At 40.1% G+C, this 19,382-nt stretch overlaps 2 protein-coding genes across 2 annotated transcripts; both read right to left on the bottom strand.

Annotated features, from left to right (window-relative positions):
- Positions 1–202: 202 nt before the first annotated feature.
- Positions 203–12,710, bottom strand: LOC116180798. Its single transcript, XM_031500924.1, has 4 exons — positions 12,555–12,710; positions 7,247–7,870; positions 1,025–1,090; positions 203–364 (listed from the first exon to the last, which is right to left on the bottom strand). Exons 2-4 carry the CDS (start codon positions 7,676–7,678, stop codon positions 203–205), a joined length of 660 nt encoding a protein of 219 aa, XP_031356784.1. The 5' UTR covers positions 7,679–7,870; positions 12,555–12,710.
- Positions 12,711–12,792: 82 nt separating this feature from the next.
- On the bottom strand, positions 12,793–18,146 carry LOC116180297 (pyrroline-5-carboxylate reductase). The gene is made up of 7 exons (XM_031500210.1): positions 18,012–18,146; positions 17,894–17,964; positions 17,666–17,848; positions 17,407–17,619; positions 17,057–17,261; positions 13,031–13,118; positions 12,793–12,972 (listed from the first exon to the last, which is right to left on the bottom strand). Exons 1-6 carry the CDS (start codon positions 18,091–18,093, stop codon positions 13,039–13,041), a joined length of 834 nt encoding a protein of 277 aa, XP_031356070.1. The 5' UTR covers positions 18,094–18,146; the 3' UTR covers positions 12,793–12,972; positions 13,031–13,038.
- Positions 18,147–19,382: the final 1,236 nt, after the last annotated feature.

Raw genomic sequence — 19,382 nt, 5'->3', positions numbered from 1 at the left:
GTTGCCCCCGGCGTAGTGGTAACAGATCCTCGTTCGACCTTGTTTCGCCCAATGTCAATGTCAATCATTTTTTACCTTCGGGTGATATAATTAACGTGGTTTGAACAACTTCGCAGAACCGCCCCACCCCAAGTGCCAATGATGACCTAGAAAGACAAGATGTTGATCAAACGATGAAACATTTCCAATTCTAAAGTTATAATTACGAAATGCACACTTCAAAAGAGGCGTCTGATGACTCGTTACATTTGCCGCATCTGAACGACGTCGACGGCGACGCCACTGTCGTTGTTCGGAATAGAGGCAAAAAAAGCAAACTTCTCGATTGTTTTTGAAAGAAGTACGGCGAAGAGAGGTCGTTCGCCTATGACATATCACGTATGGCTTAGATTCTTTCAACATCATCGCAACCGTGCTCAATACTGCCTCGATGACTGCTATTGCTATTCTTTTGGGGTGAACACGTTTTAATGGTCGCCATCAATGACGACGGGACTAATTAAATTGGTTTCGTAATGATCGATGCTTATTCGCATGTATAAAGATTGGAACGTAAGCGGATCGTGGAAAAAATTTTCAAATCATTAGTCTGATTGACGCTAAGGTCGCTTTTAGTGTTGATTTAATTAAGTTAATTAGGTTAAGTGTAGTTGGTGAATAAACATCAACAAGAGATTACGTAATCCTGAGAGGCTTAATAAATGCAGAATCGATCCCAAACAAAAATATTTTCACAAAAAAACTTGCCAAATGACTAATTTTCAATTAATTAATCGAGTTGATAATTAACGAACCCTTAAATCTTACGGTTCTAGAAAAAATGTCCGTTAATCCCGCCAGGGAGGCAGAATGTTTGCAGTCGAAATAAAATATATGAAATATAAAATTGACTACACAAAATGGCGCATAATCGGCGCCTAATTTCAATGGTTCCAAATTATCCTAATCTGTCGCTAATTCTTTGGGCGCCACTAATTCATTATTGACATTTTGAAAAAGTGGTTGAAACGACTGGCTGACTTACCTCATCAGGGTCGATGAACGCACTTGGTCCGTGTATTAAAGGATAAGGTACAGATAATCCTCGTCTCTGTAAAGAAAAAGCATTGTTTAGTCATGGATTGGACACAAAAAAGTCTTCTGGTTAAACAGTACCAACCCTTATACTCTAAACTAATTTGGCTCATTTACAACAACAAAAATATGCGCACTCACCATGGCACAAAATTTTTGGCACACCCGCGCACATCAACCGAATGCAAGCAACTGCAAAACAATACGTCACTGAATGACGGCCTTATCTGTAAAAACACCTGGCAATTTACAGATTAGCATTCAATTTTATACAAAAATGTCATAGTCTAAGCGTTACGGTTTGGGACAAGGCTGCCTTCTTTGTCTAATCGGGAAAGATAGGCAGCGGTCGCGGAAAAAAAACACGTCTCTATTGTACGTAAAAGTCGGGCAGCAAAAATTAAAACGAGGGTCGTCAATGACATGGTAGCCTTCGTAAGGGCAGAATTACATGCGTGCGCAAATGAGACGTCCGACTGGGAATTGCACCATTACTATTTACACACTGCGTACGAGCGAATAAATAATCCAACAGGTTTATTTTGCAACAAAAATGCCCTTTCACTATGCTCGGAGCGATTGTTTCAATTTTGTTGCTCAATGGAAACAAGCTCGACGGCCCCTACAAGAGAGGGCTTCTTCCCGCTGGATCGCACCGCCCTCCCCAAAAGAACGCGCAACATCTCGAAAGGTTATTCGAGATCGGTCTAATGACGCTCGTTTGCTTTGGAAAATTGCGAGACGGCGTCGGATCTTAAAAAGAAAATGCAGAGCGCGCGATGTCCGCCGAGGATAAACATACAATGGGCGTTGGGTATTTAGTGAAAAGGAGGTTAATGATATTCCTCTGAAAATACTATTTAACTACTTGACTTTAAAAGGTTGCAATTAATGATCCTTTTTTATACCAAATCAATGAAATGCAGCTCTTTACTCCTAACTCGGGTTAATGCTTAGCAAGAACCGGGGGTTTTGCATTCTCTCCCAAAACCATCCTCTTGACCACCCTCATTCCAGTTTACGGTCAAACACAATCAAACGTAAAACCTTTTACTGGGGGATATTCCATCGGATTAATGCTTAGCAAGAACCGGGGGTTTTGCATTCTCTCCCAAAACCATCCTCTTGACCACCCTCATTCCAGTTTACGGTCAAACACAATCAAACGTAAAACCTTTTACTGGGGGATATTCCATCCATCGGTATTACTCAAACCGTGTACACCAAATTACTCCAGCGGTTTACCCCTCGGTAAATACGAATTTTTGCAAATTATTCAAATCAGGAACAGCCCTCCGTTGACGAATTATGCACGGCAATTTTCTGATAAGTACTTCGGTCGACTGAATTTCGCGAAAGCGCCGTTTTTGGAGATATTGTCAAGGGCGATTAAAGCCCTTAAAGCGATTAAGTCACGAGAAGTTGTTTAATTCGTTAGACTTATCAATAATTAATGGTATCGCATTCGTCCCTTGTAAACCGTCATGTTTGTCCTCTCTTCCTCGTTCGGAAGTTCGCGTTTTCATTAACAAAGCAGCTTTCTCACATTTGCCAGTACAATGGGGATAAGAATGATTGATTAAATCAGATAGGAAGAGAGCGATTTAGTTTGGGGCGCTATCGATCTCTTTTCCTCACGCTTTTCGCTCGCGAATCAAAGGAACTCAATTTTCTTTTAGATCGTTAAGCGTAATGGGCGCGAAATTATTGTGGTGCAACGCAACTAGTTCCTGGCCTACCGTTACAATTGAAGCAAACCACTACAGTCCCTAGCCCGAATTTTCAATTGGCGCCCAGGACTTTCCCCGAACAGAATAGAAAACTTTATTTATATGTAAATTGCGCCCCCTTGTGGCAGTTTGTTATACCTATCCGCTTTCGCTTTAATAACGCGTAGCGGCAAAGGTGACAGTTAATTTCAAAGACGTCCACTTCTATTCCAAAAACATAAATAACGTTTAAGGTGTACAAAAATGAAAAATGGCTAACGGTAGAACAGCCGTAAAAGGTGCAGCCCAAGAAGTCGTCGTAAATACTCCCAAAAAAAAGCCAAAAAGATTTTCGCTATAAGTCACGTTGTAATCACGTCCGTGACGCAACTGTGAGTGTATAATTATGCTGCTCCAAAAAAAGAGGCGTGCAGCAGCATGTTATTAAAGTTGACAACTGTAATCAACATTTAAATGTCACAACTTTAACCATAAACCACTACCGTGCGGAGAAGCTTAATTAACAGTGCTGTAAAATTTCTGCCCTAGTCTGAAATTAGGAGGGTCTGCTCGTAAAATGATCCAATTAAAATTGCTTCATTTTTTTTTTGGAAGGGTAGCAAATTAGAGTTTGATGTTAGTGCAAAGTCTCCTTCACTTTTCATAGATTTTCAACATTTTATCGATTTTTGCTTAATTGGTTTTTAATACAATTTTTGCTTAATTAGACTTAATTGAATTTTATAAATTGGACTTTTGAAATTAATTAGGCACATCTAATGTTTTTGATTTGTAAAGTGATTATGATTTTTATCGCGAAAAATTATTTGAAGAGCGATGAGTAATTAGTTCTCAAATGTAATTATCGTGGCTATTTTGGGTTCAAAATAGTAAATGTTAGCACTATACATGCAATTTTGTCAAAAATTCAATTACTCTTTCCCTACAATTGTCATTCGCCATGAAATCATTTGTATATACTCATGTAAATACCATTCCATACCCCGCCCCCCCCCCGCCCCGTGAGAGTATTTGCATACACAAATAAACTCCCCGTATAGTGGGGGGTACCTCACACCCCCCGGTAATACGTTCGATGTTATTTGATCGTAAACTGGAGTGAGAGTGGTCAGGCATATGGTTTTGAGAGATAATGCAACACCGGGGAGTGTATAGTGAAGAGGGGCATTCCACCTCTTCACCCCGATGTGATAAGTTAACCGGGGGGGGGGCCGTAAAAATAAACCTTTGTGATACAATCATCATTATTACCATGAGACCATTAGTATACCCATTTAAATAAACTTTTCTTATACTGGGGGGTGTTCCATACCCCCCAGAGAGACGTTGACCCTCAAAACGTTCAGCCTTACAACTTTTTTTTGAAAAATTATGGTGTAAGTGGAAAGGATACTAAACATTCGGGGGAAGAACCTATCACCGGGGGGTGTGGGGAGTATAATACCCCCCCAGTAAAAGGAAAACTTCGTGACCCTTTCTCTACAATCATCATTATCCCCATGAGACCATTCCTATACCCATTTAACTAAACTCTCCTTATACTGGGGGGTGTTCCATACTCCCCCAGAGAGACGTTGACCCTCAAAACGTCCAGCCCTACAACTTTTTTTGAAAAATTATGGTGGAAGTGGAAAGGATACTAAACATTCGGGGGAAGAACCTATCACCGGGGGGTGTGGGGAGTATAATACCCCCCCCCCCCCCGTAAAAGGAAAACTTCGTGACCCTTTCTCTACAATCATCATTATCCCCATGAGACCATTCCTATACCATTTAACTAAACTCTTCTTATACTGGGGGGTGTTCCATACCCCCCCAGAGAGACGTTGACCCTTAAAACGTCCAGCCCTACAACTTTTTTGAAAAATTATGGTGTAAGTGGAAAGGATACTAAACATTCGGGGGAAGAACCTATCACCGGGGGGTCTGGGGGGTATGGAATACCCCCCCCCCCAGTAAAAGGAAAACTTCGTGACCCTTTCTGTACAATCATCATTATCGCCATGAGACCATTCCTATACCCATTTAAATAATCTTTTCTTATACTGGGGGGTGTTCCATACCCCCCAGAGAGACGTTGACCCTCAAAACGTTCAGTCTTACAGCTTTTTTTGAAAAATTATGTTGTAAGTGGAAAAGATACTAAATATTCGAGGGAAGAACCTATCACCGGGGGGTGTGGGGAGTATAATACCCCCCCCCCCCAGTAAAAGGAAAACTTCGTGACCCTTTCTCTACAATCATCATTATCCCCATGAGACCATTCCTATACCCATTTAACTAAACTCTCCTTATACTGGGGGGTGTTCCATACTCCCCCAGAGAGACGTTGACCCTCAAAAACGTTACAACTTTTTTTGAAAAATTATGGTGGAAGTGGAAAGGATACTAAACATTCGGGGGAAGAACCTATCACCGGGGGGTGTGGGGAGTATAATACCCCCCCCCCCAGAGACGTTGACCCTCAAAAAGCCTCCAGCCCTACAACTTTTTTTGAAAAATTATGGTGGAAGTGGAAAGGATACTAAACATTCGGGGGAAGAACCTATCACCGGGGGGGTGGGGAGTATAATCCCCCCCCCCCCCGTAAAAGGAAAACTTCGTGACCCTTTCTCTACAATCATCATTATCGCCATGAGACCATTCCTATACCCATTTAACTAAACTCTCCTTATACTGGGGGGTGTTCCATACCCCCCCAGAGAGACGTTGACCCTTAAAACGTCCAGCCCTACAACTTTTTTGAAAAACTATGGTGTAAGTGGAAACGATACTAAACATTCGGGGAAGAACCTATCACCGGGGGGTCAAAACCCCCCAGTAAAGGGTTTTAAATAAACTCTTCGTATAATTATGATGGTAGGGAAACAGTAATAGAATTTTTCAATCTTTCCATTTACAGGGGGGGGGGGTTATATTTCATAAACGAAAAGGAAAAAGACGAACGTGATCCTCCCCCTAAGCTGAAACGTTGAGCTGCTTCGAGTATGAAAAGTGGAAAAATTACGAGACAATTAAAACGCCTTTTTCTCGATAAATAGGATGCAAATTATGTTCATTCGCTTCTGGTGCTCATTGAGCGTTAAGAGAGGATGATAGTAAATAATGTACATCGCGTTCGCAATTAAGCTCCGGGCGTTTCGTGAGTTCGCCGCGACAATGCGAACCCGATTGTAAAATCAAAATTTATTTGCGACTCGTTACTTACGGCCATTTATATAATACCGGGTACTTAGCTCGGAAAACGTATTTCTATACGCACATATTAAGTTAGAGAGCCATTTTAGGAATAGCAAGCAAATTTATTTCAATTACACCGAGCTTAATGCGCGGTCGTATAGAGTTGCCGCATTAAAACGACCTGAAAAAACGACGAATAGAGGAGAAGTAACGGTGCCGCGAGATCTAAAAATCTAAACACGTTTGAAGTTTGAGAAACACGACTGGCATTTTAATAAACGACAAAAAAGGACGAGAAACGAATGAATACCGTGCTACGAGCGCTTTTATAAAAGTTCCTTAATTATTGTAATACGTGATTTATTTAAATGTTTATATTACTAATGTTCACAGGAAGGAACACAGCCCTTAAATAGATTAATTTATAATAGTTCGATTAAGAATGTGACTAACCTTTATCACTTCGACACCGATGTTAAGACCGAGACCAAACATAATTCATGCTTATACAGCAAACAGAAAGCTTTTAGATAACAAATTTTAAAGGAAGCGTGAGAAATATCCGCTTTTATTGACTAATCCTTTAGTGACTTGATTAATTACTGCTCGCATATAACCAAGTAGCCGCAAACGTGTAAAAGCTCCGAGAAACAACCAGCGCTCCGCCTGCAGAAGCAGCTCGTCCTCGCGCCATGCTCCACCAGCCAGAAAACCAGCATCCGCGCTCACTCCGACGACAGAGCTCGCCGCGGCTACCATTTTATACATATTGTACCTAAATATATTCCATAAAACGCAACAGCATTTTATTTAGCCTTGCCCGTTAAAGAAGTAATCGACATAGTTGTATCAGGAGCACAGTAGAATAAGAATTTACCTACTTGCTAAAAAAAATGAAACAAATATTTGTCATCGTGTTCACAAGTCCCATAAAGATTATCAAAGTCGATAATTCGGAAACTATTTTGTGAAAATAACATGTTTCGAGGCGCGAATTAACCGCCGCTGGTCACGCGAACAGGACGACATGCTAGCAATTTGGACGAGTTCGGCAGTTTTTCGTAAAAAAACCTCTTGCGGCGAATTAATCAGTTAAAATACGTAAAGTTCCTGACGTTTTAATCGTAACAAAAAGCACGCACGTTTTGTTTATTATCGAATCGTTTCAATTACAATGTAATCAGCTGAGCATGCGCAAACTCAGAATTTTATTAGAAAATTGAATGCGCATGCGCAGTTTCTTAAAAAGACAAGCCACTCACCTCTACGATTTCCAAGATATGTTGGCATTTCTCCCTGACGTTGACAAACGGACAACTTAACGATAACCTTAAAATAATCGGTAAATGTAGAGTAACAAGTTCCATGTATTCCTTCGGTATATCGTTGACCGGATTGCCGACGATATCCGAGCACGCGCATCCGTTCGCCGAGCCCTGCAGTCGGCGTCGCTCGGCTAGACGGTAATGCTTCGGGCTACCGACGCCGTCGAGCCATCCTTCGACCGTCTTCGATATAACGTCGAGGGCGACCTCGCGCACCTCGTTGTCCCGCGAACAGATCGGCATGCAAAAGCGCGAAATTAAATCTAAATCCTTGAAAAGTTCCTCGTAACCACTCGCGACCTGATCGTGCGCACTTCTACTTAAATCATTATTATTATTTGATTTGTTAAATTCCGTTTGGACGAACATTTTTAAGGCAAACAAGTTTTTTTTTTTAATTTTTCAATTTAAAACAGTCTACTACTCCCCCGTTCTCTCTTTCACTCTTTTTTTTTAATTAATTAGGAACTACTAATACTCTATTAATAATACTGCGGATTTGTATTTTTGGTTCTTCGGTTGCAGTTCGATTTTCGGGTATTAATTTGTTACTCTATGGACCTGTAAAAAAAACAGAAGAAGTAGGTTAGTGTTTTGCTTGGGACAATGAACGGAGGAGGTGCAATTATAATCGAAACGGGAAGCGCGGTTGGCGAATAAAAAATAAATAAGCGGGACACGACCTACATCAATCGTTGTTCAGATAAGAGACACGCGCGAGTTAATTTTCGTTTCAAAAATTTTTGAAAAAATTCGTTAATGGCGTACCACAAGGGTCCATTCGAGGGCCCCTACTCTAGTAACAAATACGTGCACTACAGTCGAGATGATCGAAACTTGTTTCGGAAATCACGCGATCTTTGCACTTACAACTTGTCAGATCACCGTTCGTGTTAAAATGTAATGTTTAATATCCATTATTAAAAGTGCAGGTGAATGTAATTGAATGAGTTATGAATAAATAACAGGGCGAGAGGTAATTTTATGAAGTGCTTTTCGCTCTAATAATACGTTATCAATCATTCATATTTCGTAATGAGGGGAGCTCGCGACCACGCCCATCGTCCGAATATCGCGGCGTTGGCGGTCCTTCGAGCCGGATACCGTTACGGTCGCGCGCCCAATTGTCGACAGTCCTCGTCCGCCGCAATGATGAAACGACGAATTTCGGAACTCTCGCACGCAATCTTCGCTTAAATTATGCATTCAATTAAATACGTTGAAATTATCGCAACAGGAAAAAAAAGATGTAATAATTGGTTGTGGTCAAGGTGCTTGTGAAATCTATGGGTAAATAAATGAGACATGTACAGAAGAGAGACAGAAAAGAAACAAAGTTCAACACGTTCCGTTTTCAAACTGAATTGTAGTCGGGGCAGGCGCGATTTCACTCTAATCAATAAGGAGTCTGTGCATATCAACCCTTAAATTAGGACTACTCGGTTTTTTAAAACAAACATTTCAACCCCTTCCGTTTTCAAACTGAATTGCAGTCGAGGCAGGTGTGATTTAGGGGCTGTTTTTTAAAACAAACATTTCAACCCCTTCCGTTTTCAAACTGAATTGCAGTCGAGGTTTTCAGAATTGTAGTCGGGGCATTTAGGGGCTGATTCCAATCAAATCACAACAAATATTGTAATCAACAAAGAATCAACCCTTAAATTATGACCAGCCGGTGATTGAATTTTTTAAGTCAACAATTTCAACCCCTTCCGTTTGCAAACTGAATTGTAGTCGGGCCAGGCCTGTTTTAAGGGGTGACCACTCTAATCACAGTAAACATAATAAACAATCAATCAGTGCATATCAACCCTTAAATTGGGACCACTCAGCTGAATTTTTTAAGTCAACAATTTCAACCCCTTCGTTTTCAACCTGAATTGTAGTGGCAGGCCTGTTTTAAGACCACTCTAATCACAGTAAACATAATAAACAATCAATCAGTGCATATCAACCCTTAAATTGGGACCACTCAGCTGTAAGGTTTTCAAACAGCCGATTCCACCTAAAATAAAGAATCTATACATATCAACCCTTAAATTGGGACCACTCAGCTGAATTTTTTAAGTCAAAAATTTCAACTCCTTCCGTTTTCAAACTGAATTGTAGTTGGGGTAGGCCTGATATAGGGGCTCATTCTACTCAAATCACAACAAATATTGTAATCAATAAAGAATCAACCCTTAAATTATGACCAGCCGGTGATAGAATTTTTTAAGACAAAAATTTCAACCCCTTCCGTTTTCAAACTGAATTGTAGTTGGGGCAGGCCTGATATAGGGGCTGATTCTACTCAAATCACAACAAATATTGTAATCAATAAAGAATCAACCCTTAAATTATGACCAGCCGGTGATTGAATTTTTTAAGACAAAAATTTCAACCCCTTCCGTTTGCAAACTGAATTGTAGTTAGGGCAGACTTGTTTTGGGGGGTGACTCCACTCTAACCACAGTAAACATAATCAACAATCAATCAGTGCATATCAACCCTTAAATTAGGACCACTCGTTGACTGAATTTTTTAAGACAAAAATTTCAACCCCTTCAGTTTTCAAACTGAATTGCAGTCGAGGCAGGTGTGATTTAGGGGCTGATTCCAATCAAATCACAACAATTATTGTAATCAATCAAGAATCAACCCTTAAATTATGACCAGACGGTGATTGAATTTTTTAAGACAAAAATTTCAACCCCTTCCGTTTTCAAACTGAATTGTAGTTGGGACAGGCCCGCTTTTGGGGGCGATTTCACTCTAATGAATAAAGAATCTATACATATCAACCCTTAAATTAGGACTACTCGGTGGCTGAATTTTTTAAGACAAAAATTTCAACCCCTTCCGTTTTCAAACTGAATTGTAGTCGAGGCAGGTGTGATTTAGGGGCTGATTCTACTCAAATCACAACAAATATTGTAATCAACAAAGAATCAACCCTTAAATTATGACCAGCCGGTGATTGAATTTTTTAAGACAAAAATTTCAACCCCTTCCGTTTTCAAACTGAATTGTAGTTGGGGCAGGCCTGCTTTTGGAGGCGATTTGACTCTAATGAATAAAGAATCTGTAAATATCAACCCTTAAATTAGGACTACTCGGTGGCTGAATTTTTTAAGACAAAAATTTCAACCCCTTCAGTTTTCAAACTGAATTGCAGTCGAGGCAGGTGTGATTTAAGGGCCGATTCCAATCAAATCACAACAAATATTGTAATCAACAAAGAATCAACCCTTAAATTATGACAGGCCGGTGATTGAATTTTTTAAGACAAAAATTTCAACCTCTTCCGGTTTCAAACTGAACTGTAGTTAGGACAGGCCTGCTTTTGGGGATGATTTCACTCTAATGAATAAAGAATCTGTAAATATCAACCCTTAAATTAGGACTACTCGGTGGCTGAATTTTTTAGGACAAAAATTTCAACCCCTTCCGTTTTCAAACTGAATTGTAGTTGAGACAGGTCTGATATAGGGGCGGATTCTACTCAAATCACAACAAATATTGTAATCAACAAAGAATTAACCCCGAGATTAACCCTTAAATTAGAACCCCTCGGTGGCTGAATTTTTTAAAACAACAATTTCAACCCCATTCGTTTTCAAACTGAATTGTAGTTGAGGCAGGCCTGATTCTACTCAAATCACAACAAATAATATTGTAATCAAGAAAGAATCAACCCTTAAATTATGACCAGCCGGTGATTGAATTTTTTAAGACAAAAATTTCAACCCCTTCCGTTTTCAAACTGAATTGTAGTTGGGGCAGGCCTGCTTTTGGGGGCGATTTCACTCTAATGAATAAAGAATCTATACATATCAACCCTTAAATTAGGACTACTCGGTGGCTGAATTTTTTAAGACAAAAATTTTAACCCCTTTCGATTTCAAACTGAATTCCAGTCGAGGCTGGTGTTATTTAGGGGCTGATTCTACTCAAATCACAACAAATATTGTAATCAACAAAGAATTAACCCTTAAATTAGAACCACTCGGTGACTGAATTTTTTAAGACAAAAATTTCAACCCCCTTCCGTTTGCAAACTGACTTGTAGTTGGGCAAGTAGTTGGGGCAGACCTGTTTTGAGGGGCGACTCCACTCTAATCACAGTAAACATAGTCAACAATCAATCAGTGCATATCAACCCTTAAATTAGGACCACTCGTTGGCTGAATTTTTTAAGACAAAAATTTCAACTCCTTCCTCGTAGTTGGGGGAGGCCTGATTTAGGGGTGATTCCACTCTAATCAATAAAGAATCTGTACATATCGACCCTTAAATTGGGATTACTCAGCGACTGAATTTTTTAAAACAAAAATTTCAACCCTTTCCGTTTTCAAACTGAATTGTAGTTGGGGCAGATCTGATATAGAGGCTGATTCTACTCAAATCACAACAAATATTGTAATCAACAAAGAATCAACCCTTAAATTATGACGTCAGTGACTGAATTTTTTAAGACAAACATTTCAACCCCTTCCGTTTTCAACCCAAATTGTAGTTGAGGCCGACCCAATTTAGGGGATGATTCCACTCAAATCACAGTAAATATTGTAATCACCAAACAATCTGTTCACAGCAACCCTTAAATTAGTACAAACAAAAATTTAAAATCGGTGGCTAAGGGGAAGGGGGGGTGGATTATCAGATGGATTTTAAAGTGAGAGCTGACATTGATCTTCAAAAGCGTGCATTGAAAGTGCTGGAAAAAATGCCGCCCCACCACTGGCTCGGGTTGAACGAGCCCGGTTTTTTGTTTATTTATACCAAAACTACTAAAAATGGGTGTGGTTTTTGTTAACAATTTCTTATCAATGAATTGTGCAGCTGCACTTAAATCCTTTGTTTTCAGGTCGTCGCGCTTTGTTTGGAAATTTCTGTTCGCCACCGCTGCACGTCAAGGCTACGATAAACAAACGATGGGGCGGATTAACGTTTTAAAAAGCGGTTTCGGTTTGTTTTTCGGCAAAAAGGTCACAGACTTTAAACGTAAACCGAGCGGGCGTTCGCAAACGATTATCAAAAATAGCGCATGATTCACCGAAACGATAACAAGACCGATAACAAAAATAAAGGGAATGGAAGCGAAACCGGCCGGCTTTTGTAATCCTGCACTTCCAGCACCACAGGCCGTGAAGGTGCACTTTTTTTTTGTTAGAAAACCATCGGCGGCGGCATGCGCAGACCCGAACGGAAAAAGTCCACCCTAACCTTCGCAACGGAAAATTCGAAAGGGGCGCAAACTTACCACATGACGATATAATTATTTGATTAGAAAACGAAGCACTGGTCTATTGCACTAATTGCGGTTGTTTAAGAAAAAGTTGTACAGGGAAACAAGTTTATGCGCGAACGGTGAACAGACGAGGACTAACAAACCGCTGCCGTGTGGGGGGGCCGGTTCGATACATTTGACAATGAACTCAGCTGACTGGGGGATAAGGGATATTGCGCAATCGCGCGCGGTCGCAAAGGGGATGCCATAATAACAACAAAAAGAGCTTTTATTTATTAAAAACGCTAAAAATAAATTAAGTATCGCTAAAAATAACGCCTCGAATCGGCGACAGATGTTCAACGTCAAAATCAGCTGTTTTCCGACATCGGCCCGTTGGCTCCTTGGCCGCGCGGCGGGATCCACCATTTGTAATTGTGTACAAATAGCACTGAAAAAAAGGCAGATTAATTGATGATGGATTGCGAATCGACGAGGTTGTAACATACGCGTGTGTCTACTTCGTCCGGGTCTTCGATACCTGGAGACATCTCCTGGTGGCCTCCTCAACTGCGCCGATTATTGCGGAACGAAAACCTGAAAAAAGAATACGGGGCGTATGTAGGCCCATAAAGTTACTAAAGAACATTTCCAGTAACTTGACGTTGACGTCATCACCGGTTAGCGTATAAGCAAAATTCAAATTCCAAAATTGTTTGCATTGTAAAAAACAGGTCTCCAGGATATTTAAAGCAGGAGATAGAAGCTAAGAAAGGGCGGGATCGAATACCTCCCCCCCCCCCCGAGATACGTTCTGCCTCAAAACGTTCAGCCCTAAGTCCTCTTTCCTCAACTCTTTCCAAAAACCATGGTGTTAAAGCGGGGGGTCTGCGGGGTATGGACTATACCACAGTATACGAAGGTCTTAACAGTTGCAAAGATATTTGTTCTTTTTTCCCTGGGAGGGAGGGTTTTGCCTCGAAACGTTCAACCCTAAGGACCCTTTCCAAATTCATTAGGAGGAACCATACTATACCGGGATATCTGAGGGGATATGGAATACCTCCCAATATCGAAGGTCTTATGACAGTTGCAGGGAAATTTGTTCTTTGTTCGTGGGGGGGTATTCCATACATCCTAGACCCCCCAGTGATACGTTCTGCCTTTAAACGTTCAGCCTTAAGGAATCTTTCCAGAATTATGGTGTTAAAGATGAACAATACTAAACCGCGGGTTCTGGAGAGTATGGAATACCCCCCAGTATACGAAGGTCGTATTACAGTTGCTGAGAAGGTTGTATTCCATACCCCCCAGTATACAAAAGGTCAAATGGCAATTGCAGGAAGTTTTGTGCTCTATATCCTGAAGGGGGGGGGGGGTTCCTTGGATCTTTCCAAAAATAGAATGTGGCCTGTAGAATCCATAATTTCCAACAGTTCCAAGATTGGGCCTGTAGAATCCATAATTTCAAACAGTTCCAAGATTGGGCTACTAGTTCAAAAGTTACAGCCTTTTGAATTTTTTTTCGGAATTTGTTTTTTGTCCATAACTTTTTATTGAGAGGTCTAGTAAAAAAAGTACGATTTGTTTTGGATTCTACGCACCAAAATTAATGAGAAAAAGTGTTTTGCCGAGAAATTTTGGTGTAGTTGACTTTTGGTAAAAAAGGAGGGTTATATATACACTGCCTTTTTTTGAGGCCCGAAGAAAAAATTCTGATCGACCCAAAAAAAAATTTTCTTATAGAATGTGGCCTGTAGAATCCATAATTTCGAAAGTTACAGCCTTTTGAATTTTTTTTTGAAAATTTGTTTTTTTCCACAAATTTTTATTGAGAGGTCTAATCGAAAAAGTACGAATTGTTTTGGATTCTACGCACCAAAATTAATAAGAAAAAGTGTTTTCCCGAGAAATTTTGGTGCAGTCGATTTTTGGTAAAAAAGGAAGGTTTATACCTGCCTTTTTTTGAGCCCCGAAAAAAAAATTGTCTCAGATCGACCCGGAAAAAAAATTTTCTTATAGAATGTGGCCTGTAGAATCCATAATTTCAAACAGTTCCAAGATTGGGCTACTAGTTCAAAAGTTACAGCCCTTTGAATTTTCTTTCAAATTGGTTTCTAGTCTATAACTTTTGATTGAGAAGTCGGATCGAAAAAGTACGAATTGTTTTGGATTCTACGCACCAAAATTGATAAGAAAAAGTGTTTTCCCGAGAAATTTTGATGTAGTCGATTTTTGGTAAAAAAGGAAGGTTATACACTGCCTTTTTTTGAGGCCCGCAAAAAAAATTGTCTCAGATCGACCCGGAAAAAAATTTTCTTATAGAATGTGGCCTGTAGAATCCATAATTTCAAACAGTTCCAAGATTGGGCTACTAGTTCAAAAGTTACAGCCCTTTGAATTTTCTTTCGAAATTGGTTTCTAGTCTATAACTTTTGATTGAGAAGTCGGATCGAAAAAGTACGAATTGTTTTGGATTCTACGCACCAAAATTAATAAGAAAAAGTGTTTTCCCGAGAAATTTTGTAGTCGATTTTTGGTAAAAAAGGAAGGTTATACACTGCCTTTTTTTGAGGCCCGCAAAAAAAATTGTCTCAGATCGACCCGGAAAAAAAATTTTCTTATAGAATGTGGCCTGTAGAATCCATAATTTCAAACAGTTCCAAGATTGGGCTACTAGTTCAAAAGTTACAGCCCTTTGAATTTTCTTTCGAAATTGGTTTCTAGTCTATAACTTTTGATTGAGAAGTCTAATCGAAAAAGTACGAATTGATGTGGATTCTACGCACCGAAATTAATAAGACAAAGTGTTTCCCGAGAAATTTTGATGTAGTCGTTTTTTGGTAAAAAAGGAAGGTTATACACTACCTTTTTTTGAGGCCCGCAAAAAAAATTGTCTCAGATCGACCCGGAAAAAAATTTTTCTTATAGAATGTGGCCTGTAGAATCCATAATTTCAAACAGTTCCCAAGATTGGGCTACTAGTTCAAAAGTTACAGCCCTTTGAATTTTTTTTCGAAATTGGTTTCTAGTCTATAACTTTTGATTGAGAAGTCTGATCGAAAAAGTACGAATTGTTTGGGATTCTACGCACCAAAATTAATAAGAAAAAGTGTTTTCCCGAGAAATTTTGGTGCAGTCGATTTTTGGTAAAAAAGGAAGGGTTTACACTGCCTTTTTGAGACCCGAAAAAAAAAATTGTCTCAGATCGACCCGGAAAAAAAATTTTCTTATTGAATGTGGCCTGTAGAATCCATAATTTCAAACAGTTCCAAGATTGGGCTACTAGTTCAAAAGTTACAGCCCTTTGAATTTTTCTTTGAATTTTTTTCTAGTCTATAACTTTTGATTGAGAAGTCGGATCGAAAAAGTACGAATTGTTTTGGATTCTACGCACCAAAATTGATAAGAAAAAGTGTTTTCCCGAGAAATTTTGATGTAGTCGTTTTTTGGTAAAAAAGGAAGGTTATACACTGCCTTTTTTTGAGGCCCGCAAAAAAAGTTGTCTCAGATCGACCCGGAAAAAAAATTTTCTAATAGAATGTGGCCTGTAGAATCCATAATTTCCAACAGTTCCAAGATTGGGCTACTAGTTCAAAAGTTACAGCCCTTTGAATTTTCTTTCGAAATTGGTTTCTAGTCTATAACTTTTGATTGAGAAGTCTGATCAAAAAAGTACGAATTGTTTTGGATTCTACGCACCAAAATTAATAAGAAAAAGTGTTTTCCCGAGAAATTTTGATGCAGTCGATTTTTGGTAAAAAAGGAAGGTTATACACTGCCTTTTTTTGAGCCCCGAAAAAAAAATTGTCTCAGATCGACCCGGAAAAAAATTTTCTTATAGAATGTGGCCTGTAGAATCCATAATTTCAAACAGTTCCAAGATTGGGCTACTAGTTCAAAAGTTACAGCCCTTTGAATTTTTTTCTAGTCTATAACTTTTGATTGAGAAGTCGGATCGAAAAAGTACGAATTGTTTTGGATTCTACGCACCAAAATTAATAAGAAAAAGTGTTTTCCCGAGAAATTTTGGTGTAGTCGATTTTTGGTATTCAAATACTATGCGAAGTATTCGAATACTAAATATTTGTGAAAGTATTTGAGTTACAAAAACAAATACTGCTTCCATAAAAGTATTTGAATACTTTAAAGGATTTGAATACTAAAAAGTATTTACAAAATCGAATACTGCCCAGCTCTTCTCCTGGGGAATACAAAGGTGTTATCAATTGCATGGAATTTCATTCTCTTTTCCTGGGAAATGTTAAATACCCCTCAGACCCCCGGGTGATATGTTCTACCTAATAACATTGAGCCCTAAGGACTATTTCCTCGACTCTTTCGAAAAATCAAACCGAGGGATCTGGAAATACGCTCCAGTCCATACCCCGAGTATACAAAAGTCTGACAATAGCACGGACTTTTCTTCTGTACAACCCCCCCCCCACTCCCTGCTTCTGGACGCCGAAGATGTACAACAAGGCAGTGCAATGTTACTAAGATATTTTTTTTGTATTTTGGTGTTGCGTACTTACATTTCTTCTCAAGGTAATGTAGCGCGGCTGCCGTGCATCCGGCAGGTGAGGTGACATCGTCCTTAAGCGCGCCCGGATGCATTTTGGTATCTTTAACCATCTGCGCGGCGCCCAAAACCGTCTGCGCCGATAGCCGGTAGGCCAATTCTCTTGGGATGCCCATTTTTACTGCCCCATCGGCTAAAGCCTCAATGAAAACGTACACCTGGAACACGAGGACCGTTTTGGCTTTGTCTATCTATTTGGCATTGGCCGATATTACTTAATGCAAAATCTATCCCGAAATAGAACGATATCGGGCGACCTTAACGCTAATTAGATATAAATAAATATTTATTAATACAACGTACATATGCTGGTCCTGATCCGCTGACTGCCGTAATCGCGTCGAACAAGTGCTCAGGCACCTCTTCGCAGATACCGATTGCACTAAACAGCCTTTTGGTTAAAAGGACGTCATTATCAGTAGCATTTTCCCCTCGGACAAGTACGCTCGTGCCACACTTGCTAAGGGCTGGAGTGTTAGGCATCACTCTAATCACTTTCGCCTCGTACGGAAGATGCTAAAAACTAGAACCTCACAACTGAGATTTAACCCAAGAGTACTACCTTCATGATATCTCCCAACGTTACACCCATCGCAATTGAAATTAATAATTTATCGTTAGTAACCGCCGTCTTAATATCGTTCAAAACGGTCGGCATTACCGTCGGCTTAACGGCCATTAAAACTAAATCGGAAAGTTCTACCACCGGTTTATTCTCGAATACTGTTCTCCCACCCAATTCCTCCTAAAAGAAGTCATATGAGGTAAAATCGGCGAGGTAAGTACTCACCTCAAATTTCCTCGCGCATTGCGTATCGGACGGATGAAAGCTGGCCATTACGTTCTCCGCCTTGGTCAAGCCTACAACCGAAATTAAAAGGGCGAAAACGTAAACGAGAGGAACTTACCGGCGGAAATGAATCCACCCGCTAGCGCCTTCGCCATCTTCCCGCCGCCGATGAAGCCGATTTTTAGAATATTCGCCGACATGTGTACGCGGAAGCGATCATCAAGGGGATATACGGATCGGAGATGTTGAGAGAAAACTGACTAAAGTGTAAATATGTAATTGACCTCTTACTCTCGCCACCCAGATAAGAACTGGTGTTATCTTCGTAAGTAACTTTCCTATCGATTAGGCTCTAGCTGGGCGGACGCAAATGACGCGCTTCGAGCACTTTCGATGGGAGATAGTGTAGATAATTCGTCGCGAAATTGGGAAACAATAGAGATTTCGGCGAGTACTCAAGAATTGATACGCCACGTTCTTTATTACGAAATGTTCCGTATGTTAGGTGGTTTTTGGGGGAGAAAATGTTCCAGGTATATTCTGGCCAACATTTTTCATTACAGGTTTAAGAATATGGGATATGCCAATTTCAGAATATACTTTAACGAGAATAATTACAGAATATACCACAACATATTCAAAGAGAAATATGCAATATGGCGGTTCTTACAAATCTTTTCATTTTCCTGGGTCCTACAAGTAGAAAGACGGCAGGAAACGGGTAGAGTACGCGAACAGGGAAAGGAGATCACGGTAAAGGGATGAGAACAGGCGATTCTCGGAGGAGAAAAGAAGAACAGGAGAAGGCAGAAAAGGACAAGAAACGGCAGAAACGAGTTAGAATGCGCAGGTACTACATGCCATCCCAGTAAAAATGAAAATTCAATGACCCTTTCCCGATGAATATCATCATTCGCATATTCACTCGTATAAATAAACTCTTCGCATACTGGGAGGTTTTCCACACCCTCCAGAGGTAGGTATGTTGGATTGCGTTTTACCTAAAATTGGAATGAGAGTGGAGAAACAAACGGGTTTGGGGGAGAATGCAATAATATCGGCGGTCTGGGGGTATGGAATATCCCCCAGTCAAAGGAAAATTGAACGACATAAATAAAGTCTTCCATGCAACGTACCAGTGGGGGGGTGTGAAACTCCCCAGCACACGAAGACTTTATTTTATGAGTCTACGCATCTCATGGAGATAATGATGATTCTAGGAAGAGAGTCATTCAATTTTCTTTTTATTGGGGGATATTCCATACTTCTAGCCCCCCCCGGTATTACATTTTCCCCCAAAACCGTCTCGGTGGTAAGCGCCCCCCCCCCTTCCGTATACGAGGAGTGTATGTATATCAGTGAGTATGCGAATTATCTCATGGTGATAATGATATAGGGAAAGGATCATTGTGAGTGGTCAGGTAGGGGGGGGGGGGATAATGCCCCTCCGGGGAATCGGTCAGGGGTTTATGGAACACCCTCCATTAAA

This window comes from Photinus pyralis, unplaced genomic scaffold, assembly GCF_008802855.1.
Source record: "Photinus pyralis isolate 1611_PpyrPB1 unplaced genomic scaffold, Ppyr1.3 Ppyr1.4_LG9, whole genome shotgun sequence".
Classification (NCBI taxonomy): domain Eukaryota; kingdom Metazoa; phylum Arthropoda; class Insecta; order Coleoptera; family Lampyridae; genus Photinus; species Photinus pyralis.
The sequence above is the reverse complement of the archived record's forward strand: the minus strand, read 5'-3'. Positions and strand labels throughout refer to the sequence as shown.